This window comes from Oryctolagus cuniculus, chromosome 5 (genome assembly GCF_051225735.1).
Source record: "Oryctolagus cuniculus isolate XC-2025 breed Fujian yellow rabbit chromosome 5, ASM5122573v1, whole genome shotgun sequence".
NCBI classification, from domain to species: domain Eukaryota; kingdom Metazoa; phylum Chordata; class Mammalia; order Lagomorpha; family Leporidae; genus Oryctolagus; species Oryctolagus cuniculus.
Window position 1 is genome coordinate 2,997,129 of NC_142871.1, and position 23,812 is coordinate 3,020,940.

The window sequence follows — 23,812 nt, forward strand, 5'->3', positions numbered from 1 at the left end:
CGGCAGAGACAAAGCGTGCTTTTTATTATTATTATTATTATTATTATTACCCAACATTGCTGTTTATGAGTGCTTGCTGCATGCCAGGGACCATTCTTGGCATTTTTGCCCAATCTTATCCCAGGTAACTTTCACAGCAACACTGAGAGGTGCATTTTGCTACCGCTCTCATTTTACAGGTGGAAAACGAGGCTCAGAATTCTCTGTTTTGTCCAAAGACGCAATGGGCAAGCGATTTGTCTCCAGAATACAAATTTGAGTCTTTGCTTCTGCGTGAGTCTGACCGGCTCTGATCCCCCCCTCCCCTCAATGTGGGGCCTTTATAAAGTTTTATCATAGGTGCGAACATGAAGAACGCTGTTTTTTTTTTTTTTTTAAGACTTATTTTATTTTTTATTTGAAAGACAGAGTTACAGAGAGAGGTAGAGACAGAGAGAGGTCTTCCATCCACTGGTTCACTCCCAGATGGCCCTAACGGTCAGAGCTGAGCTGATCCAAAGCCAGGAGCCAGGAGCTTCTTCTGGGTCTCCCACGTGGGTGCAGGGGCCCAAGCACTTGGGTCATCTTCCACCAGTTTCCCAGGCCATAGCAGAGAGCTGGATCGGAAGAGAAGCAGCCAGGACTAGAACCAGTGCCCATATGGGATGCTGGCGCTTCAGGCCAGGGTGGTAACCTGCTGCGCCCTGACCAATAACACTTTTTCACAGAATCTAAGAATAGAGATATTACAGGTCCTATTCTTTTACTATAATGCAATAATAATAATAATAATGTAGCTGAAAATGTCAACTATTTGGGAAATAAAACACACTTCTGTAGAATCTCACAGATCAAAGAGAATGTTATAAATTAAATTCAAACCATTTAGAAACTTATGAGCCAGGGAAAATTTAATGGGGTCCCTGAATGCTCATCTCAGGGAGGGGAGTGGACAGAAATGCCTTCGATATTAAAGAAGAAAGACTGGAAGACAAAGGAGCTAAATGCACATCACAAAAACACGCAAAAACCAATGTGTGGTGAGAATCAACAGCTGAAACTGATAGCAGTTACACTAGGAGAAAATAAAAGCAAATGCATAAACTGATTCTTTGACACTGGAAGTAGCTAACGATGCCCACGGACCCAGGCTCGGGCCTTCTCCCAACCCCACAACACAGGCACACGGAATTCCACAGAGATACACCGGGAGGGTTTGGGCACTCTGGGGAACCTGCAGTATTCATTTCTAATGAATTATCCTGTTCGCATGATCACTCTCTGAGTCAGTTCACCTGGATGTGACAGCACTAGGACTTCTTAAGTGGTTCATCCCAGGCCTAACTGCTAAGGGTAGCAGGAGCAGCAGGGGCCTTATTGAAAGAGGTGATATTCTTCTGTACCCAGCAAACACTGACAACCCCAGTCGCCCACAGAGAATCCCTGAGATTATTTTTAAAGGCATTGGTCAAGCTAAAAGGTATTGCTTTAAACCAGTGTAAGAGATAAATGAAGCATGCAACTCTTTATGTAGCAAGTGAATTTGGTAAACTTTTGGAAATCTTTCTTATGGATAGAACCAAGTCCTAACGGCAGGACACAGTCTTCAGTGTTCATGGGGAGAGTTGAGTGCCTCACAGGTTTCCCTGCTTGTATTGATCTCTCTTCTGAAACGTATTGATACTGGGTTTGTTTAAACTGGGTTTCAAAAAACTAGATGGGACTTCACCTGTATTTTATAGTTGCTTCAGAAAAAGGCTTGACTGAAAGCAGATGGGATATATTTTCACAGCATATGTTCCTGTGCTTTTTTTTTTTTTTTTTTTTTTTTTGACAGGCAGAGTGGACAGTGAGAGAGAGAGAGAGAGAGAGAAAGGTCTTCCTTTTTGCCGTTGGTTCACCCTCCAATGGCCGCCGCGGCCGGCGCGCTACAGCCGGCGCATCACGCTTATCTGAAGCCAGGAGCCAGGTGCTTCTCCTGGTCTCCCATGGGGTGCAGGGCCCAAGCACTTGGGCCATCCTCCACTGCCTTCCCGGGCCACAGCAGAGAGCTGGACTGGAAGAGGGCCAACTGGGACAGAATCTGGTGCCCCGACCGGGACTAGAACCCAGTGTGCCAGTGCCGCAAGGCGGAGGATTAGCCCAGTGAGCCGCGGTGCCGGCCTCCTGTGCTTTAAACAGTTTAGACAGGACAACTCCACGTGGCAACTTGCTTTTCCTATGGAAGAGAATTTTGAGGCCCCAGTGAATTTGAATAAACACAGAAACCTGGGGGTACTGACTCAGAAAATAAAGTACATCATGTAAATATTTAAAGATGGCATCCAAATCTCTAATTTGTCCTCAAAAGCTGCCTTTTTCTAATTAAATCAATTTTGTGATCCTTATGTACAAAATCTGTGAAATGGGCCTAAATCTTAGTTTCTAAAGCTGCCTCTAGGCCTCGTATGCCGGAACCCCATGTGAGCCTGGGTTCAAGTCCCAGCAGCTCCATTTCAGACCCAGCTTCCTGCTCAATGCATTGGAGAAAACAGTGGAGGATAGCCCAAGTGTTTGGGCCCCTGCCACCGATGTGGGAGACCAGGCTGGAGCTCCAGACTCCTGGCTTTGGCCTGGGCCAGCCTGGGAGGTTATGGACATTTGGGGAGTGAACCAGCTAATGGAAGACCTGGCTGGCTCATTCTCTCTCTCTCTCTCTCTCTCTCTCTCTCTCTCTCTCTCTCAAATAAGTAAATCTTTTTAAAAAGAAACTAATAAAAACTGCCTCTAGGACTACTATGAGTCGTGATGAGAGTGAATTAATTGAGTCTTTGGGTAGAGTCATAATGAAAACTTCCCAGAGAGATATACAAAATAACCAGAATGAAGGGGACAGAAGGAGCAATTTATTTTCTCTTCCTGGGCTGACTTCCCTCAGAAGTGGCTGTGTAAGTGGAGTTCGTGCTCATTCATTCCTGTGTAGGATTCAGGCTGTTCAGAGGTTATATGAGGGCACATCAAACAGTTGGTGAGAAAAACAGAATTGAAAAAAAGATCTGGTTGAATGCAAAAGAATTTGAAATCCATGCAGTTTTTTTCATAATACACATTTCTCATGAACTTTTTGCAGACTCCTCATATCTACAGATTTCAAAAGTTATTTGCACCAAAATAAGTTTATCTCTGCAGTCCATTTCCATGAACTTCTTGAGGTGCCTTGGTACTTACTCTGTGATCATGCAGAGTGCTCACTATATGCCTAAAAGATAAAATTATCGTGTTTACCAATCAGAGGAAGAGGGCTAGAAAATTTAATCAAATAGTTAAAAAAAAAAAAAAAACCAGAAGAAAAATTGCTCTAGCCTCTCACTGGATAATATTTAGAAAGGCGAGCAGACTTTGGGAAAGTATGTCAAAGACCATTTGCTCCTGATTCTTCAAAAATTGAGAACTTCTTGCCAAAACAGGTGGCTTAATGTTGATAGACTGAAAACCTCTGAAATTAGTCTCCTCACCCAGCCGTCTCATCTGAAAGGTGGGTCAGATGACTCAGGCCACGGGTATGTAAAGTGTGCCCACTTACTGCACCCCAAATCTTAGAAGGCAGTGCAACGTGATCCTCATCAGCAGAGACATCGTGCAGCTACAGATAATGTGGTCGACACCCCTTCTGTCTGCCATACTCATCTGGAGGGCCCCATTCCACTTTAGCTTCTCAATTTTCTTGAATAATTTTTTAAATATTTTATTTATTTATTTGACAGGTAGAGCTACAGACAGGGAGAGAGAAAGACAGAAAGGTCTTCCATCTGCTGGTTCACTCTCCAAAAGGCCACATTGGCTGGAGCTGGGCTGATCCAAAGCCAGGAGCCAGGAGCTTCTTCCGGGTCTTCCATGTGGGTGCAGGGGCCCAAGCACTTAGACCATCCTCTGCTGCTTTCCCAGGCCACAGCAGAGAGCTGTATCAGAAGAGGAGCAGCTGGGACTCAAACCAGAGCCCATATGGGATGTCCTTGCTGCAGGCAGAGCCTTAATCTACTACGCCACAGCTCTAGCCCCTGAGTGCTTATTCTTCACTAGAGGTTTGCAGAATGCTGGCAGCTTACAGTAGCTGAAGACCTCAGTTTAGTCAGTGGCCATCACTACCACTCCTAACCTGCATAGTTTCTGTATAACAATGCCATTGCTCTCAGTAAACCCGGAAACTAGTGAAAAACATTCATAGGAAATATTCATTTTTCAATAAGCTTATTATATTATGATTTATTTGTCAATTATATGAGATTATCAGATAACAGTCCCTGTGATTTTTGGCTGACTTTTCATCATTCAATTCCATTTTTTTAATCAAGTAAGAGAGTCATTCGGTATGCACATGTTAGCATTGCCTAAATTTGGTATCAAATGAGTTGAATGTAAGCTAATGATGTTACATTGTATTTCTCAGTGCACCTATTGTTACGATCTTTGTGGTAGGGGTGGGCAAAACAGCAGCAGCTGTTGAATGGAGACTAAGACCGATTGCCTTAGAGCCATCCTTGCCTTAAAGCCATCCTTGGTTTCTTGTGTTCCATTCAAATGCACTTGTGAGTCAGGCTAAGAAGTGTATTAGGGAAATGTCAGCCTATGTGCAATCAAACAAATGTCCTTGGATCAGGATGCTCCGTGTAGGACCAGAGCCTGCATCAGACAGTGGGGAAGAGAGCTTGTACAACATCTACCCTGGATGCACCAACTGTTGGCCTGCCTGAAGCTTTTGCCCTTTGATGTGCCAGGAGCCACCTTAGCCTGATTGCCTCTTCTGGCTCCCTGCAAAAGCAGCCTCCCAGATGTGCCTTCCTGCCCAGCTCAACCACAGGGGCACATTCCTGGGCATGGGCCAGATGCTCCTTTCAGAGATGACCAATAGGACATGGAAAGCAAAACCAGCAAGTACTTCAGTGGTGTTCCGCCTGGGTGTGGTCTTCTGTCAGCTTTGAACGGGTCTTGCTCACTGTCATCATGACCTTCAACCCGGGGTTCTCAGGGTACAGCGGATGATGTCTCACAATAAGTAGGAGGTGACACTGAGGTCTATTGTGGGTAGGTCAAGGTCAGAATGATCTGATTTTTAATATTTTTTTCAACTAGGGATTATGTTATATGTTATATATATATTATAACATATATATATATGTTACAAATAGCAGGTTATTTGAAAGGGGTGAGAATTTTTATTAAGAATTATTTTGAAGGCTAGAAGGCATCGTGTGCCAGGAATACAAGACTCCTGAGTGGGGATTTCTGGAAACTTCCACTGAAAATCTCTACCAGAATTGGTCATGCTGGATGCAGGAGAAAGGGGTCACCATCATTGACCTGGAGACATGGATTCGAGCGAAGAGTCCATCTGAGTTCAGGAGGTTCCGCAGCACTCGGCTGTCACGCCGTGCCTGTTGGCTACACTCTGTCTGAAACACTGGAGCACCTGTGGATTACTGCTCAGGCGAATCTTCCACTGTTGGAGAAGAACAGGAGCGCCAAGAGTCCCCAGGGTTGGGGGAGAGGGAGAGGAAATGTCCTACTGTCAACAGTGCCTTACTCAACTCCAATTTCAGAACCAAAGAAAAGAAATTGACGAGCCATTCTCCAGGTGCTTTGCCCAGGGTCAACTCCCCTGCTTTCAACTCCCATCTGACCCAGGTTGGCAGAGTTCTCTTGCTCTCTGTGAAACTGAGACGAGGAATGCTGGGAAAACGCCGCCGATCCTGTGGCTTCTGAGGGCTCTCTTCCTCATGAGGGTCCATGTGAAAAGGCTGAGTCGGTCTGGACTTAGGTCTCCATACCAGAAAATCCAAGCCTTTGAAAGCGTGGCCTGGACACAGTGTCTGACAGCGTCAGTGGGACCTCAATGGCAAGAGGGCTGGGCTACTGTAGCCCTCTCCTTCTTCCTGTTGGCGCTTTAACAAGACAAAGCTCAGCACAAAAAAAGAGTTGCTTTCTCCCCTTTGAAAGCTGTCATCCTTAGAAGTCCAGGCCTGGCATCCAAACAATTCACCCAAGTGAATGAACCCTGCCTCAGCCCCATGTCCTTAAGTGTCCCTTTGTGGGGAGCAATCCGGACTGGACTAAGTTACTGGAATTAAGACTTATTCTATGCATCTGCTCTCCTGTGGGGAGCAATCCGGACTGGACTAAGTTACTGGAATTAAGACTTATTCTATGCATCTGCTCTCCTGTGGGGAGCAGCCCGGACTGGACTAAGTTACTGGAATTAAGACTTATTCTATGCATCTGCTCTCCCACAATATGGCGCTGGGAGAGAAGTAAACAGCTTCCGCACAGCTGCCTCCAGTTCAACCAATAAACTGTAGGACTTGCTCCTGATTGGAGAGCGGCGTACTCGGCGTGTGGGCAGCCGAGTTAGGATTGGCGGAGGAGGACTATAAAGGAGGAGAGAGACGGCATTCACCAGAAACATCTATGGGGAACATCTAGCTGAAGGGAACCCGTGCAGCCCCCGAGAAGAGCCGGCCGGTGGTGTGCCACTCCCCTGCGGAAGTGGGGAAAGTGGCCAGGGGGAACCGCCCTTCCACGGAGGTGGAAGGGACAGTAGCCAACCCGGGAAGAACCAGCAGCAAACCCGGGGAGGGCCGAGCAGACAGAAGAACAGCGCAGGGTCCTGTGTCGTTCCTCCACGAAGACGGGGAGCGACACCCTTCAGTTCTGGTCTGCAGGAACAATGCTCTGAGTGCCTGGACTGTGCCTTGCCTCCCCTCCACCCCCTTCCCCACCTCACCCCTTCCCTTCCCCCTCTCCCCTCCCCTCCCCTCCCTCCCCACCCCATCCCTTCCCTTCCCTCCCCTCCTCACCCCTCCCCTCCCCACCTCAGCCCTCCCCTCCCCTCCCCACCCCACCTCATCCCTTCCCTTCTCCCCCTCCCCTCCCCTCCCTTCCCCTCCCCTCCCCTTCCCTTCCCTCTCTTTCTTTTTTCTTTCTGAGATTAATAGGAAGGAGAAGTGAGCCATACTGGTCCTTATTTTTGAGACACATCTGGAAGAGCCAAAGTTCCTTCTTTTTCCATAACTACCTCAGACACATCATGTACATGTCCTTGCCCCTTGTGAAAACCTGGCCTGGTTATTCACATTGACAGTGTTTTCACGGCAAAGATCCTTGAGTGGTAGAGGAAGACCTGCTTATTCCAAACCATGCTGACCTACAGGATCCAACATCACACCATGATCAGTCAGCACAGTGGGGTGGAGGCAGCTCTGGCTGACCCTGGATGTTCCTTTGCGTGGAGGACATTTGTGGAGAACAGGACATGCTGTCTGCCGTGACTTCAGCCCGTGGAACCCATTAGAAACCAAACCCTCAGATCACTAATGTCCTCTTGGTTCCCTTCCACTCCAGTGCTTCACCCGGACGTCAGTCATCCACAAGAACACTTTCTTTCAGCCTTATTTTATTATTATTTTGAGATACAGTTCTCTCACGCTCCTTTCCTCTGATTCTTAAGACAAAGTCAAAGAAAGTTCCTAGACCTGACTTGTTGAAGTCTATGGAAAGCACAGGTTAGAAGCAGAACTCACGATTGTCTTCTGATGGGTATCGGGTTTTGAGAACAGAGGATTTTCGGCACTCTAGAAATACTCATGACTTTGACATTTTTTAATGGCAACATCTCTGAAATGGAGTTCTGTGGCATAGAATGGAGCGTGACCTGTGAGAACTGATACTCGGTTGCTTAGCACAAGAACTTAGAATCTATTCTAGAAACCCAATAGTGCTGTGATCCCCAGGGCTACATACACACAGACATCATGCTTACGTCAAGAGGGAATTAAATGTTCTTCTTTATTTGCAAAAATTCCTACTGGGATGTTATTTGAATCAAAAAATGGAAAACCCCCTTTCTCAGATAGAATAATTACTGAAGATTATTTGGAACATGCCTATTTTAGCCACCACCTACTATTAAATATATTCTAACAGTTGATACTAGTATATTATATTCATATTTGAAAATTAGATACTATTTTACTGTTTATTAAATTAAGAATCATATAACCTCCACTGGTTTTTACTTGTGTTGTAACACAATCAAGTGATAATAAAATAGGAATTTGTTTCATAGCTAATTTGTTTGAATTCATAAAAATAACTTACTTGGAATTGAAATTCTAGGAATAGTAGTGGTAATTGAAGTTTTTTTTTAATGTTTAGTCTGTTTTCAAGACTGTCTCATTCAGTGTATTGACGATAATATTTTCCTACTAAAATTATAATGACCTTGGGGCATTTTAGGCTTGACTGTGGTAATACCTTAAGAATGTACCCCTCACTTCAGTCAAGATTGGTTAGCATCAACAGTAGTTGAAATTTGTAAGGTATTGGCATGCAGGGGACAAGAAGGATAGCAATTATTGAGTGCCTGCGGTATGCTGACCTTTTTTAAAGGTTATGAATGATAAGAGAGGTAGGACTCCGGATGCCAAGCTGTTTAAAACACAATCGTTGATGCCAATTACGTGTGCCTTTGATCTCTTCTTAGGAAATGTAATGCAACATGTTAACATGTGCAGACAAAACACCTGCGTTCCAGGAAAGGCGACAACAGAGCTGTGGGGCTGGGGTAAGATCGGGGCGAGAAGGATTGCAGGAGAGCTCTTGGAAAGAGAAGCTTACAACCAGTAGTGAGCTTGGGAGCAGCTGAATGAACGCCTGGAAGCTGAACTCCTTTTAACTTAGCAGATGGTGAATAAATTATCTTACTAGCATGCAGAGAATTTGTGTGACAGGACATACCACACTTGAACGGCATATATGTTCATAACCTACTGGCTGTGACACTGAAGGTCTGACATGTAAATTCACATGTTCTGATTGAGCTTGGGAACAACGTCCACTGTTTATGGGTTATTTTGCTGTATACTTAAAATAAATTACAAAATGTTTTAACAATGTAAAAGCAAATGCCTTTAAAATAGATTTTATTTCTATTAGTAGACAAGTTCAACATTTAATTTTTATTTTTATACTTATAGAGAGGTAGTTTTCAAGAATCAGTGACAGCTGTGAGTCCTACTAATGACTGCTGTAAAACAAAATCAGTTGAGACATAGTCCTGCTTGTTTGCCAAAACGTTCCCAGAATATTCACCATGTGAATTCATGTTAGGAATCTAGCTGTTAGGTTATTAAAAGGGGTGCATGGTTAAATTATCATAAAGAAGGCTTACAATTTTTTGAGGAAAAGAGTCTTTAAAAATGTCTTGGGCTCTCCCTTGATCCACGTTTTTAATTGTTTTTTTTAAGATCATATGTTCCAAATTAGGTAGTGATTAGGCAGGTGTCATCTCCTAAAAATGCATTTTTAGGAATAAAATGCTGAAGGTAATATAGAGTTAACCTCATCTAAACGTGTGAAGAAAGTCTGGAGAATTTAAATCAACTTATGGTTTACGGGTCCACTATGCAGGGTTTCACTGTCTGCACGGAACTTCCCTGGTCATCTTCCTTGGCAAACGGTGGCGACCAAGCCTTCCCTTCTCTGACAACGCTGAGCTCCGTCCTGCGTACCCGGTGTCTGGCCCCTGACCGGTTCTTCATTGCCATCTTACTGTTCTTCCGGTTCTCAGTCCCCGCGACCCGGCCGGCGTCGCCTCAGCAGAGAGTGATTCCCCAGGAGGACGCCTCACTCTTCCTAACTCCAGCGCCTGCGCTGCGGTCCCCTGGCTCTCACAGAGAGCCCTGCGCTGGCCGGCTTGTTCTGGACAGGTTTGGAGTCACGACACAGTTTGGGGGAGACACAGACTTTGCCCTTTCCTGGTACACGCTGGCGAAGGGGAAGTAAAGAAGAAACGCGTTCAACAGGTGTGGGACACCTGCGCAAGGCAGAGGGGCAGAGCGGCAGTGCGTGTGTGTGTGTGCGCGCGCGCGTTCTCCACCCGCACGTGGGATTTCCCAGAAGAAGGCAAAGCGGCTGAACACGGATTAGGTTTCTATTCACAAACGTGGACTCTCATTTGGGGTCGGGACAGCCCTGACCCGAATTCCGTTGTCGGTCAGAAAGCATCTCCCCTGCGTGCCCCTAGTCCGTTGTGCTGCTCTGCGATCTTTGCTTTGTCCAGGGGAGCGCTGGAGAGGAGAAGGACATACGGACAGGAAGAAGGCGGAGCCCGGGACAGGGTTCGTGAGGATCCCACAGTCTGCGCCCGGGTGTAACGGAGGCCCGCGGGACACGGGCTTGACGCCTTTGCTCGCCTCGCTGCGCCCACCAGGTGGTTGGGACCCAAGTGAAATGCGTATTTTCCTGGAGCTGCAAACTCGCCCTCACGAATCCAAAAATACAACTAGGGAAACCCCCCTGGCAAGGAGAAACATTTTGCTTGTGAGGGAAGGACCCCCTAAACGCTGGCCGAGAAGCTAGTCCTCCCGCAAAGCGTGGACGGCCCCCGGGGACCGCGCCCACCGCGTCCACTCCGCCTCCGCACAGATGACGGTGATGGGGGCAGCAGCGGAGCCCAAGCCTGGGCAGCGCGCTCCATCTTTCCGGCTTTTCCTCCTGAGGGTGGGGTGGGAGGAGTATATAAAAAAAGCAAAATCGACGGAGGCGCCGTCCCCTCTTGCCCTGGCGAGGTAAGATCCGCCGCAATCCTTCTCTTGTCCCACAAACCAAGGGATTCGGATCCTACGCGTGTCAGAGCTGGCAGCCGGACTTGCGACACCCAGAGTCAGCCTGGGAGACGCGGGGACGCCGTGGAGTTTCCTGGGGGCAGGAGCCGCGCCGTGGCCCCAGAGTCCCACCTGCTCCGCTTGGAGCAAACGCGAGTGCGCCCTTTCCCGCTGTCCGGGTCTGGGCCAGAGCTGGTGGCAGTGCTAACGATGTCTCTAAAGCACGCTTTCAAACAAGAGTCGTGAATCTGGAGTTTGAAGGAGACCCGGAGGGCGCGGCTGGGAGCAAGCCGGGAGCTGGAGACCTTCTGTCCGCGGGGGCCTGGGCGCACGCCTGGAGCTCGGGTGACGCCCAGCCCTTTGGCTTGCGGGCAACACCACAGGGAGTCCGGCCCGCCCGGCCCACCGTGGGGCAGCAAGGGCACCGCCCCCACAGGCCCTGCCCGCCTCGGGGGCCCAGCCGCCTGCACCCACCCGGCGCAGACACCTGCGCATCTTTGCGTGCGCTCCAGCGCTCCCACTTCCCAAACTTCGCGCGCCTCCTCCTTCCGAGCGCCTGCTGGGCGCCACATTTCCCTTCCACAGCAACTGTCTGGATTCTTGGCAGAATCAGGGGACGGCAGGGTCCCAGGAGAGCCACAGTGGGCGAGGGGGTTTCAGTTTGGAGGCGAAGGTCTCCTGGTTACCCTCCAGCTATAGCCGCGCTCCCATTCTGTAACCCCTGCGGGGCAAACCGGGCGTGCGCACTCTCAGCTCCGTTGAAAGTGGGGATGGGACAGCGAGTGCTGGGGACAAAACCTCCTCCAAACCTTAGGATTGTGGGAAGCACCCGGAGTTGCCTAAACTATCAGCAAACGTCCGAGTTCCAACTCTCCTCCTGGGAGTTTTGACTGAGCGCAGCTCCCTTGGAGCTGCTGGCCGGCCACCAGGATGACTCCTGGCTCGGGCGACCCACAGGCCGACGTGGCTGGCCCGGGAGCCCGCAGCGGCTGCAGCTGCAGGGCTGCGGGTTCAGAATCCCGAAAGTTGCCCCAGCTGGGACAACGCCCCGCAGACCCCCGGCCGGTATTTTGCCCGCCGGCCGGCCAAGCAGCTCGCGGCGCGCGGAGGGCCGCGGCGGTGCAGGGGCCTGGGGCCCATCGGCCGCGTCCCGGCGGGGCGCGCAACGTGGGCGCGGGCGGCGGCGGCAGCGGCGGCGTGGGGAGCGCCCGCTCCGCCAGTGGGCGTCTTCTACCGCCGCCGCCGCCGCCGCCGCCACGGGCAGCGGCACTGCGGCGCTTCTCTGCGCGCTTTGGAGCAGTGGCCCAGGCACAGCCGCCCGAGCGCGCACGAACCGCGCCACGCCCGCAGGCAGCGTCTCCGCAGCCCCTCGCCCCGCCGGCGAGGACGCCGATTGTGCGCGCCAGCCGGGAGCCGGGCGCAGCCGCCGAGGACGCGCCCCCCGCCGCGGGTCCTCCCGCACCCGCCGCGGATTCCGAGCGCGATGTGAAGCCTGAACCGGGAGGGGAGGACGAGACGGCCGAGCGGGACCAGCCGGACGCTCGGGCCGCCCGGCCGGGGAGGGCAAGTCCTGCGGGGGCGGAGCCCGCCGCGCCCCTCCCGCCCGCGGCCTGCCCCCGCCGCGGCCCAGGGAGGAGGGCCATGGCCAGCCCGGAGGAGCTCGCCGCTCCCCGCCCCCAGGCGCCCCTGCCAGCGGCCGGGGACGAGCCGGGCTCCGGCTCCGGCAAACTCCGCCCGGAGCCCCGGCGCAGCGCGGCCGGCGGGGGGAGCGCGGCGGGCCCGGGCCCGGCCCCCGAGCGGCCAGGCCGCGGCCGGGCCGAGCGCGCCGCGCCCCCGCGCCCGCCCCCCGCCCCCGCAGGCCGCGCCGGCCCCGCTGGGGGCCCCGGCGCGCTCTCTGCGCTCGGCGGCTGCTGGGTGGCTGCCCGCGCTCCCTTCGCGCTCGCCCTCTCCTCCCCCGTCCCCTCCTCCTCTCCATCTTCCTCTTACTTCTGGCCGCCGCCCCCCCTGCCCCCTCCCTCATTTCTCCCCTCCGCGTCTGCCTTTCGCCTCCCCGTGCGTCTCCCAGGGAGGGAGGGCGCGGCGGCGGGAGGCGGCGGCGGCGGCGATGCTGGCGGCGGCGGACAGGAGGCGAGAGCTCCGCTGAGCGTCCCCGCCAGCAGCAGTCCCCGCGGCGGCGGCGGGCGGCGGCGGCTCTTCCTCTCGCCTGCGCTCCACGGCTTGCTGCTCCCAGCCCGCGCCGGGCCGCGGCCGCGGCCGCCGCCGCCCCGGCTTCCCTTTGGCGCGGCCGTCCGCCGCGCGGGCTTCCCCGGCTTCCCGGGCGCTGGCGGGGGCTGCTCCGGCCCCGGCCCCGGCCCCGGCCCCGGCCCCGGCCCCGGCCCCGGCGGCGGCGGCCGAACTCCACGGCGGCCCGGAGGCGCCGGCTTTGCGCTCGCCTCGCTGCTCTTCGGCCCCGACATGGAAGATGGACCTTCTAATAATGCGAGCTGCTTCCGAAGGCTGACCGAGTGTTTCCTCAGCCCCAGTAAGTGGCCTGGCTCCACGTCCCGGCGCCCGGGGCGGGCGGGAAGGGAGCCTGGGGGACGGGCGGCGGGCAGGGCGCTTGTGCCTGGGCGGTTGGCGCCCAGCGGCCTTCTCCGGAGGGGCCGGGAGCTGTCGGCACCCCAGGGGCGTGCGGGAGCGGTCGTCAGCGCCGGGACGCTGGGGCTCCCCCCAGCTTGAGCGTGCGACCGGGAGAGCAGCGGGAGCCGGGCTTGGACGCCTGGACCTGCCGCCCGCCCCCGGCCCCCGGCCCTGCTCGCGGCCACGGCTGTCCCGCACGGCTTTCTACGCTCAACTTTGTGCTGGGGGTGAAACACGCTTTCTTCCACCTGGCGGTCCTGCGGCCGCGGCTCCGCAGCCTTGCGCCTCCAGGAGTGAAGACATCCGCCCTTCCCCGGGGGGGCTGTGCCGGCGTCCCGGGCCCCTCCCCGCAGTGGCCGTGGACTCGCCCGGTGGCGGCGGGTGCACCTCTCACTCCTCCGCCCGGATTCCACTCGGTGTGGAGCCTGGGGGCTCGCGGGGGGTCGTGTTTGTGAGGGAAAGGAAGCACAATGGGGCGCTAGCGTGGAAAAGACGCCGCCGGTTCCCACCCGCCAGACGCGCTCCCGGCCGACCGTGCGGGGCCGCTCCGCCTGGCCACTCGCGGGCGGGGGGCTGAGGGCGCGCCGGGGCAGGGGCGACAGCAGGCATGTCACAGGGGCCGGGGACGAGATCGAGCAGAAAACTGAACGTCGAGCTGCGCTGGAGGGAAAGAGGCAGGCGGGAGACTAAGGAGAGAGGCGCCCGGCGCGCACCGGGATTCGCCGCTGCGGTGGATGGAGGGCGAGCAGGGTGAGGACGGAAGCCTCGGGCGGGGCCGGGTGGGAGCGCCTCGCGGTCCGAGAGGTCGCACCCGTGGGGCAGCGGGCGGCTCCGGCGCCAGCCTGGCCGGGCGCGGCTCCCCGAGGCCCGGAGCGCGGCTCGGGCGCCACCGTCCACCGCGTGCGCACCCGCGCCTTTGTCTGCTCCTCCATCGGGAGCGCGTTTCCGCGGCGCCTTCTCCTGGCAGATTCTCTTCTGAGGTGGCCCTTTCGGCTTCCTGCTCCCAAGTGCTGCTCACTCTGCGGTCCCAGCTGACCCGCAGCTCCCGGGCACCCGAGGTCAAGCCGCTGGTCGTGGCCTGGGGCTGGTCCTGGCCCACTGGCCCTGCTCAGCCGCCTTTAGGCTGCAGCCCCTTCCCGGGAGCCTGGGCAGGGCAGGGCCGGGCCGCCCCCAGCTAGCCTGCCTCCCAGACGCGGCCGGGTCCCCCAAGATCTCGTTCCCCTGCGCCAGTGGACTGTGGCCGAAGCTCTGCTGGTGCTTGGGGGTGGACTTGATTGGCCGGCAGGCGGGCGTGGGCCCTGTGCTGCCCGCTGGGCGTTGTGTCCAGTGCCCGCCGCCCCCAGGTGGCGGTTGAATTAATGGATGCCGCTCTTGAAAGCCATGTGGGTCTGGGTATGAATGGAGTGAGCTGTGGCCACGCCTGCCGCCCTCAGATGTGGTCAGGAGAGACTGAATTGGCTGTGAATTGAAAGTGGTGCCCAGAGTGCGGGGCCCACCAGCTCTCTGTGCTGGAGGTTGGTGGGGGAAGCCTCAGCCAGCCCTAGGACTAGCGTTCCTGCAGGTCCGCTTCCTGGACGCGGGTGAATTCTGTGGAGTAGCAGGCTGGCGAGCAGTCATCCAGGATGGCGGCTAGGTTGCCCAGGGCATCTCTGGCAGGCTTCCCTTGGAAAGGCACTGTGCCTGCAGCAGGAGCCAGTGGTCAGAAGGCGTCCACTCTGCAGAGTCCCCCGGGAAGACCTGCCAGCCTCAGAACCTTGGGGGGGGGTCCTCCCACTGGTCAGGAGGAGCCCAGGGCCACCACTGCACTGGTATTTGGGGCAGTAAGTTCCAAGATACTTTTAGACAAAATGTGTCCTTGGCCTTACTCACTGGAGAGTGGGGAGAGGAGAGGCTGCCTGTCCCAGGGCCTTACTCCCGGGCCGTCCCCGCCCTCGGGTCTCTGTTTCTGTCTGTTGCTGAGACAAGCTCCCATGCCATGTGCTGACCTGCCAGAGTTCCAAAACTCCACACTCTTTTTTTTTTTTTAATCTTTGCCATTCAGAATGAGCATTGTTGAGAGGAAAATTCTAGATCCTGTAAGAAAGAAGAAATGCCCAAATGCACACAGATGTTAAGTATGTGTTCCTTGCTTTCCTTTCCCATCGACTTCTTCAGCTGACAACCAAGGCTGCCGTTGTCCACTTACTGTTTGCTGTCAGCACGCAGATCATGTGTTAGAGGTCTAACATCCCAGTTTGATTTTAGCCCTCTGTTTGGTTCATATTAGTCCCAGCTAGTGGGTCTCAGCCTCAAAGAAGCAGCCTGGGCATTAATGTCTAGGGCCACAGGTGGTCGCTGGTCACACGCCTGATGACTGCATGGTCATTAAATTAGTGACGTTCCTGATATCGGCCCATTTCCTGCCATCTGCCCTTAATTCCTTAGTCCTTAATTCTGCCTCAGACACTCAGCCTCACGCTTCATTGCTGGGAGCGTTGCTGATTGGAATAGAAACAAGTCCTGCGCACGGAGAGCCCAGATCTTCCCTGCACGCAAAGTTTGAAGGTGCAAGTGTGTGTACAAAGAAGAGCTGAGAAGCTACACAGGGAGAGGCTGGTGTAGCTGCATTCACTCTTTGCGACAAACGGGTCCCTGGGCTGTCTGCCCTAGGTGGTCAGTGTCCTTGTTCCCTGTGACATGGCTGGACAAGCACACACCTGCAGGAGAAAGGACTTGAGTTGAGAAGCTGCCTCGGGGACACTCAGATACCCCAAATCTGTTCTGTGTCTATTTCACTAGTTTGCTGCTGTGAGTGACAGCAGTGAGGAAACAGGAAGACACAGAGAAGGAAAAAAGATGAAATGAGATACGTTAGTCTGGGGCAGATTTCTGAATGCAGATGGCAGGTACCTGAAGGCAACAGTTCTTGTCATGTAGTTCTCAGCTATTCAAAGTAGAGCCCGCGTGCGACTCCAGGAATTGTGGATTCTAAATGTGGTCCTCGCCCATCACTCACCACTCTCACTGTTCTCAGGACAAACGATACTGTGTGGCCAGCATGTGGACAAACTGAGATAGATGCAGTCCCTCCTGAGAGCAAATGCGTTTGCCACACCGAAGTGACTTTCACAGGCACAGGAGTGCAGGCCAGCAACACAGCAATAGGAATGGGTCCAAGCCAATCAGCAGCCAGCCTGGAGATGTGTACTGAGCACCTGCTGGGTGGAAAGGGTTTGAGGGAGGTGAAAGCAACCAGTGCGGTTCCCTGGAGGACAGGAAGTGTGGGTCTGGGTGCCTGGGACGGGGAGCAGCAGGGCAGGCCTGGGTGTGGGCAGTGGTGACATCCAGGGGCCAGCTGCTCTTTGGGTCATCAGATGGGGTGGAGTTAAATAGGATATTAATAATGTAATTCCACTTTTAATCTGATGCAACAGCTCATCCCCACAGAGGTGAACGAGAAGCAGTAGGAAGATGGTGTCTTCTGTTAGCTCAGCCTGACGCACGCGGTGACATTTTTTGCACAGACAACCTTTTCTACCCCATTAGGCCAAAAAAACTGCAGTGCAATAGATAGAGAAATACTGGGGTTTTGTTTACTGTATGGCAGATTAAACGTGGTGTTGTGAACATTTCACCAATTACTGCACTGTGCATTTTTGTTTAAAAGCAGCTGATGCAGTTTGAGAAGAACAGAGGAAGCAAAAGTAATATTTTCCCTTAAAAGGAAACTCTTAGCTGTAATTCACAACATTTTAATTTCTTTAAAAATGCTAATCAGGCTCCTTGCAGCTTGACTGTAAGACTGTCTAAAGGAAAGCTCTGCAGTGACACAGGAGCTCCTGATCCTGCAGAGAGAACGGAAGGAAGCTGTCCGGCCGGCGCTGGCACTTACCTGTAGCACTTGCCATCTCCTGGCTTACTTTGCTCACTGACTGGCTTACCTGCTGTTTGCTGATCTTGCGCTCTATAAGGTGAGCTCAGCAGGCATCTGAGGGCAGGGTTTGTCACTTGTGATTATAACCCTGACCCTGACAGTGGCTGACACCAGGCTCTCAAATATTTGTGCTGGAAATTCAAAGATCAAGGCAGAACCTGGTGCCTCTCTTCCAGGAACGTAGAAATGGGTGAGTGCTGTTGAATGCTTACTTCATGCCAGCATCTTCTAGGGACCCAGGGGTCAAAACGGACAAAGCTGAATTGGTCTTCCAGGGAGCACGCGGTTCACGAACATGTTCCAGCCAGGGGATCACATGTGACACTCACAAGCTGCCTTCTGACCATAAGCCTGTGAGATTTCACCCGAGGTGGACGCCGTGCCTGGATCTGGAGTGTGGAGGGCTCTGGAAGCCCACGGGAGCCCTTGCAGACCAAGAGACGGGTTCCTTCTGAGCCTGCAGACTGGGAAAGAGCCTGGGTAGGAAGAAGAGAGAGAGGAAAGAGATTCTTGAGCTAGGCTAACAGTCTGCCAGGAGCCCTCATAGGACTGCACAGAGCAATCACGGGAGGAAGGCAGGAAGACCACTGTCAGTGGTGGGACTGGGGCTCCCCGTGACGGAGCAGAGGGCTGGTGGCTGTGGCAGAGAGGAGGAGAGAGCTTGCATCCAGACGGGGACCATGGATGTGAACAGTCCAGGGTGGTGGAGGTGACCGGTGGCAGATCGCACTGAGTTGGCCGGTGACTGACCGAGAAGGGAGGACACAGTGATTCCCAGGTTTCTGGGCTGGAGGTTGGATGTGTGTGGTTGGGTATAGCAGTGCTCAGAGAAATACCAGAATGGCAGCTATCAGAATGGACCCCCTTCCATGTATCCAGCAGTGTTCTTGGAGTGGGGCTCTCTGCTTGTGTGGGGCCTGGGCTCAGTGGTGTAGACAGAAACACAGCAAGCAAACAAGCACATCAGAGGAGCTGTGCAGGGGCAGGCGTTGGGGGCAGCCATGAAGACTGTGCTTGGGTCGCCCGTATCCCACAGCAGGGGCACCTGGGTTTGAGTTCTGGCGTGGCCTCTGTTTCTGGCTTACTGCTGATGTGTGCCCTGGGAAGCTGCTACCCTCTAGGGAGATCCAGATCGAGTTCCAGGCTCCTGACTTCAGCCTGGCTTTTGCGTGTTTTTGGGGAGTACTTCAGACTTGGAAGATCTGTCTACCGGCGAAAGAGCTGTGTGGCGAGTTAGCAGAGTGAGCTGTGTGGCTCCTTCAGTTTGCTCTGGGAAGGACTCTGGGTTGGTGCAACTGAGCCGGGATCTGAATGACCCAGTATAGCCCACGTGCAGATATCGGGATCAGAGTGCCCTGGGCAGAGTGAAGGCCATGTGGCTACAGCTTCCCTGGTGCCAGGAGGTGACCAGACCCAGCGTGGAATGAGGCAAGACCAGCAGTCAGGACAGATTAGGGGTTTGTAAACCAGGGGAGCACTGCGTGTACAAGGGGAAGCTTTGGAGAGTTTGGAGCAGATGGGGGCTGTGTGATTTGAGGTCTCAGAAGCTCATCCCAGCTGCAGTTTGGTGACTGGATCCAGGGAGCTGTGGGTCAGACGGAGTGTGTAGAGGCTTCTGGAGCAGTCGAGATGCTAAATGATGTTGAGAGTAGAAACCAAGTGCAGTGGAGATGCAGGAGTGTGGTGGTGGAGTGTGTAAGACAGCAGGTGCGTCGGATTTCTGGTCAGGGGAGGAGTTGAGGATCCTGGCCTGGGTTTTTGGCTGGGGCAGCTGGTGCATGGTGCAGCTGTTCACAGGGCTGGGAAGGGGGCAGGAGGAGCCCAGTGGGACTGGGTGCAGAGTCAGGAAGCGCATGTGGTGGGGTGAAGTCTGAGATGCCCACGGCACAACTTGGAGGAGAGGTTGGGAAGGCAGTTGGATGAACAAAGCCTGGATCAGGGCCAGATCAGGAGTGGAGCAGTGATGGAGCTGGGATTTTGGGGACCGGACACCACAGGGGGCATGTGTGGATGCTTCCTGTGCAGTCTGAGGGTCTGGAGGAGGGAGTCCAGAGAGAGCTGGGTAATGAGCAATCTCTGGGTGCCGTGGGAACACACAGCTAAGATTTGGTGGATGGAGGCTGGCCCCCTTGCGTTCTGCAGGGTGACCTGCTAGAAGTGGAGATGGGTGGTTTTTCGGCACCGAGGTAAGAGTTGAAGCTGCAGTGGAGATGAACAGTGGGAGTGAGAAGAGGGCAGAAGACAGGTGCGACAGGAGACGTGCGGAGCGCCCTGAGCAGCAGTGGTCTGAGCGCGGAGGGGACATGGAGCAGAAGGCACCACGGAGCCTGAAAGAGGAGCCTCGGGATGGGAGGAGCCCAGTGCCCTGGAGGTCCAGTAAGTTCCAGCCAGCGGGTCCTGAGAGGAGAGATGTGAAGTGGAGTGGCCGAGAGGGAAGGCCAGTGTGGGTGGGGTGAGGAGCTGATGACCGTGGAAGCTGCAGGTGTGTCCTTGTGGGTTCCAGAGCTGCTTTTCCGGAAGACTGACTTGAGAGTGTCCATGTGCTGAAGAGAGGAGTGAGCAGCAAGAGGACAGGGCTGTGTGTGCACCAGGTGCTCTGCTGTGCCCTACAGAGGTGCCCTGTGCCCTCACGAGGTGGGGGAGGATGGACGTGGGTGCTGAGGCATTTGCAGGGGCCACAGGGGGTGTGAGGCATCACCCGTGCTCCCTGCACACACTACCAGCTCCCTGGACTGGGCGGCATCACTATCCGAGAGTGAGCTGCAGAGGGGCCGGGTGGGAGGCAGCAGGGATGGGGACACAGGAAGAGGAGAGGACCCACCCAGTGCCACAGAGAAAGGCGGGCATGCGGAAGGCCCTGCTGAGCTCCCGCGATGCTGTGGGAGGTGGGCAGAGGCTGGGAACCTAGGAAAGTTCTGTGTTTGAAGTTGTGGTGTGGGAAGGTTTATCCCCTAGCGGTGTGCAGAGGCGGCTGGACTGGGAGCCGGCATGGAGTGATTCACGTGCTCTCTTTGCAAAGCAGACTGAGTGAGCCTGAGTGTGCACCTGCATCAGCACGCGGGGTGGGAGCCTAGTGCTGGGGCCTGTTTGTTATGTGGCGCGTGCACGAGGGGAAGAGTCTGGGGGAAGAGAACCCGGCAGGGCCGGGAGGCGGCAGGGAGCTGCCAGGGAGCAGGAAGCCAGAGGAGGCCTCCAAGCAGCAGAGGAGTGGAGACGGGGCTGGTGTGGCCCGGCAGGGAGAGGTGGCCCTGCCTGGTTGTGGTCAGCCACGCTGTATATTGGGGGAGGGGACACACAAGGATTTCCTGTTAGCACCTCACCGTGGCAATGCTGATGTCAGCAGAGATGCGCTCTGTGCCATCTCAGGATGATCCAGACAAGATAAGAGGTGGTGATAATCAGCTGCACAGCACATGAGTGGCCCCTGACGGGGGAGTGCTCAGAGGGGACCCAGCACGTGTCGTTCCAGTGAGGCCAAGGCTCCTACACGCAGGCCCATGGACCACTCAGCCTCTTTGCCCCAGCATCAGACTTCTTGGAATGGTGACCAGGGTATACTCTCCTCTGATCCAGAGTGTTGCCTCCTGGGGGCCAGCTGCTGGTCCCTGGGAAGCTTCCTCCCGAAGCTTCCTCATGGGTGCTTTCAGAATGTCTGCTGTCCACTGCTTGTGCTTGTCTCCCATGAGCTGTGTCCTCCTTGGAGGCAGGGGATGCATCTTCCTCCTTTTCTTAACTTTGGAGCCCAATACACTGCCAAGCACAAGTCTCGCGATTGAGTAAGAGCAGGTGTTGTAAGTGGACGAGTGTGATGGAGACGGCCCTTCAACAGTGTTCAGTTTTCCCAAAAGCAGAGAAAGTATGAAATGAGGAGGTTGCAAGATTTCACTGGTGTGACTTGCATCTTTATTCGATCCATGACTGCTGTTATTAATGTAATCAACACACATTCTTTGGTACCAGTGACTGGGGCTCCTGGGATGCCGTGGGCTCAGGACTCCCTGTGCAGGTACATCAGCGTGGGGCACCCTGGAGTCCGTGAGGCGAGGGAGACAAGTGCTGAAAGCCACTGGGACACCTCAGCTTTCTTTCCGCAAGCAGAGAGAAAAAGCTTTTTGCTTTGGTGAAGTCATTTTCCATGTGGCAGTGAGAAAGTGTTGCTTGTGTGGTGTGGTGCAATGCCGTGTGTTTGGCTCGGATGCATTATTGATGGAGACACAGATGTAGTCGGACGTTCAGGCTTGGTGAGTGCGGGGTGAGAAGCACTTCTGCAGGAGGCGCAGCTCACTGTGATGGGAAGGGGAACACGTGGATGGGAAGGGGAACACGTGGGATTGTAGCCCAAGGAGGGTGGAGGTTGCTGAAGAGTGAGGGGGGAAGCAGTGTGCTTGCCTGGCCTTCAAGTTGCGCTTGTTTGTGTCTGAAGAAATTCCGTGTGTTTCTCTATGACTGTTTTGGTGACTTCCAAAGTAAACATTCCAAGTGACATCCAAAGGGGCTTGGCTGCCTTGGCGTCCTGGATTTGAGAATGCTGTAGCACGGCTGCTGCTTTTAGGGTTACAGACATGTGCAGGTTTACTGTGTGTTCCACAGCTGGAGTCTACTTACACCATAGGCATCCTTGTGCAGTCAGGCACCATGCCTTTTCAAGACCCTACTCTGTTTCTCTTGATGAAATAGATCATCCCCCTCTTTAAAGGTGTGCCAGAGACCTGCTGCAAATCTTCAGCGGTTCAAACAGCCTAGTTCTAGCAGTGGAGGGATATATCAATCAGTGCAGCTGATCAGACAAGTCTTTTTTTTTTTTTAAACGATTTATTTAGTTGAGAGTGGGAGTGAGAGAGAGTGTGTGTATGTGTGCTCCCATCCTCTGGTTCAGTCCTCAGATGGGTACAACAGCCAGGACTGGGCCAGGCCTATCTTCATCCAGGCCTCCCATGTGGGTGGCCAGGGCCCAAGTAAAAGCCTTCTGCTGCTGCTTTCCCAGGCCATTAGCAAGGAGCTGGATTGGAAGTGGAGCAGCTGGACGTGAACCTGCACCCATATGGGATGCTGGCGTTCCAGGCACTGACTCCACCTGTTCTGCCACGACACTGGCCCCATCAGAAAAGTCGCTCTTTTTTTAAAAAAAAAAAAAAATCAGTTACTTATTTGAATGGCGGAGCTACAGAGAAAGAGAGAGATGGGTGGAGATAGAGAAATCTTCTATGCACTGGTTCACTCTCCTAATGACTGCAATGGCTGGAGCTGGGCCAGGCTGAAGCCAGGATCCGGGAGCTGCTTCTGGGGATCCCACATAGGTGCAGGGGCCCAAGCCCTTGGGCCATCTTCTACTGCTTTCCATGTGCGTCACCAAAAGTGGAAGGCAGGACTGGAACTAGCTCCCATATGGGATGCTGGCACTGCTGGCAGCGGCTTTACCCGCTGTGCCACAGCACTGGCCCCAGAAAAGTCTTAAATAGACTCAGGCACAGAAAAGGAGGCAGGATACTGTGACAATGTCATTTTATAAAGTAGGAGGGGAGACAAGACTATTGAATGAGTGACTTGGAGAGCGCTGGACAGCTATCTAGGAAAGCCAGAATTCCTTCAACTGTAGTTCCAGGATGTATTCCAAGAGTCATATGTGGGGGATTCAAGACATGGGAAAATGAAAATTAAATCTGTTTCGGTGTAAAAAAGCTTGGTAATCTGTATGTGCAAGGTGTCTGGTTTAAGTTTTTGGAAAATGTGTTGTATGAAAAGAGCTATTCATGGATTTCCAAATTTTTTGCCCCCAAATAAACTTATCTTGTAATTCCATTTCCCACAGATGGTTTCAAGTACTCTCATGTATTTCAATGTAAGGAAGGAGAACCATAAAAGGAAAAAAAGTGTGAAGATTCCTTCCTTGCCCTGGACTGAGGAGAACCTTTGACTGTGACTCAGAACTCAGAAGTAATCCAAGGCTAGATGAAGCTAAGAAACAAGGCAGGTTGTTACAGCCCTGCGTGGCAGGAATGCAGCAGCAGTGCCCTGTGGGAGCTCCCTGTGGCTCCCCTGCCTTGCCCCCCGGACCCCCCGCCACAGCCCCCAGATTCAGTTCCTGTGGGGTCTGAAGCTCCAGCAGCACCACACTGCCTTTCCTCCTTCAACCTTAGCTTCAAACAAACAACCTAAAGCTCTTACCACAGCGTAGGACGGGCCTCCTTGATGCCTAGGGAGCTCCTAGAAATGCTTACGAAAAAGAGCAACGTGCCATAAAAAATAACCATACCCAGTTCACCGAAAAAGAGAAGTAAATGGTTCATTGGGAAAGTCAGACGTTCAACTTCTTTCATGATTACTGTGTTAAAATAACTCCAAGGTGCTATTTTCGCTTGTCAAGTGTGCACAAATAATAAACATTGTGACACACCGTGGGCAGTGCCGTGCAGAAGCCGGGACGCTCATTCACCCGTCAGGGAAGGACCAGTGGCCCAGCCCAGGCGGCCCTTAAAGAGCGCACTTTGGCAGTGTCGATCGAAATTAAAAATGCATGCAGCCATTGAGCCAATGATTCTCTTCTGGGAATCTTTCATTCAGATCGGCTCCCATGTGGGCGAAATAGCAGTAGGCATTAATACAGTATTGTTTGAAAGAGATCATTGCAAGTTGCCTGAACTTCTGTCAGTAGTGGCCTGGTTCA

The 23,812-nt window shown here is 53.8% G+C and overlaps 1 protein-coding gene across 10 annotated transcripts in view; it reads left to right on the forward strand.

Annotated features, from left to right (window-relative positions):
* Positions 1-23,812, forward strand: part of PDE10A (phosphodiesterase 10A) — a 645,525-nt gene that overhangs the window by 268,436 nt on the left and 353,277 nt on the right. For 2 of the 10 annotated variants that reach the window (XM_089332460.1, XM_070073291.2), the window contains exon 1: positions 12,132-13,137. The exons of 4 other annotated variants lie outside the window; for them this stretch is intronic. In XM_089332460.1, coding sequence (XP_089188586.1) covers positions 12,258-13,137 — 880 coding nt within the window. In that variant the 5' untranslated portion in view covers positions 12,132-12,257. Of the gene's footprint in view, positions 1-12,122; positions 13,138-13,654; positions 13,986-23,812 lie in introns of those variants that run through there. 4 more of the 10 variants (XR_016233540.1, XM_089332461.1, XM_002714982.6 and 1 more) reach the window with 4 other exon arrangements.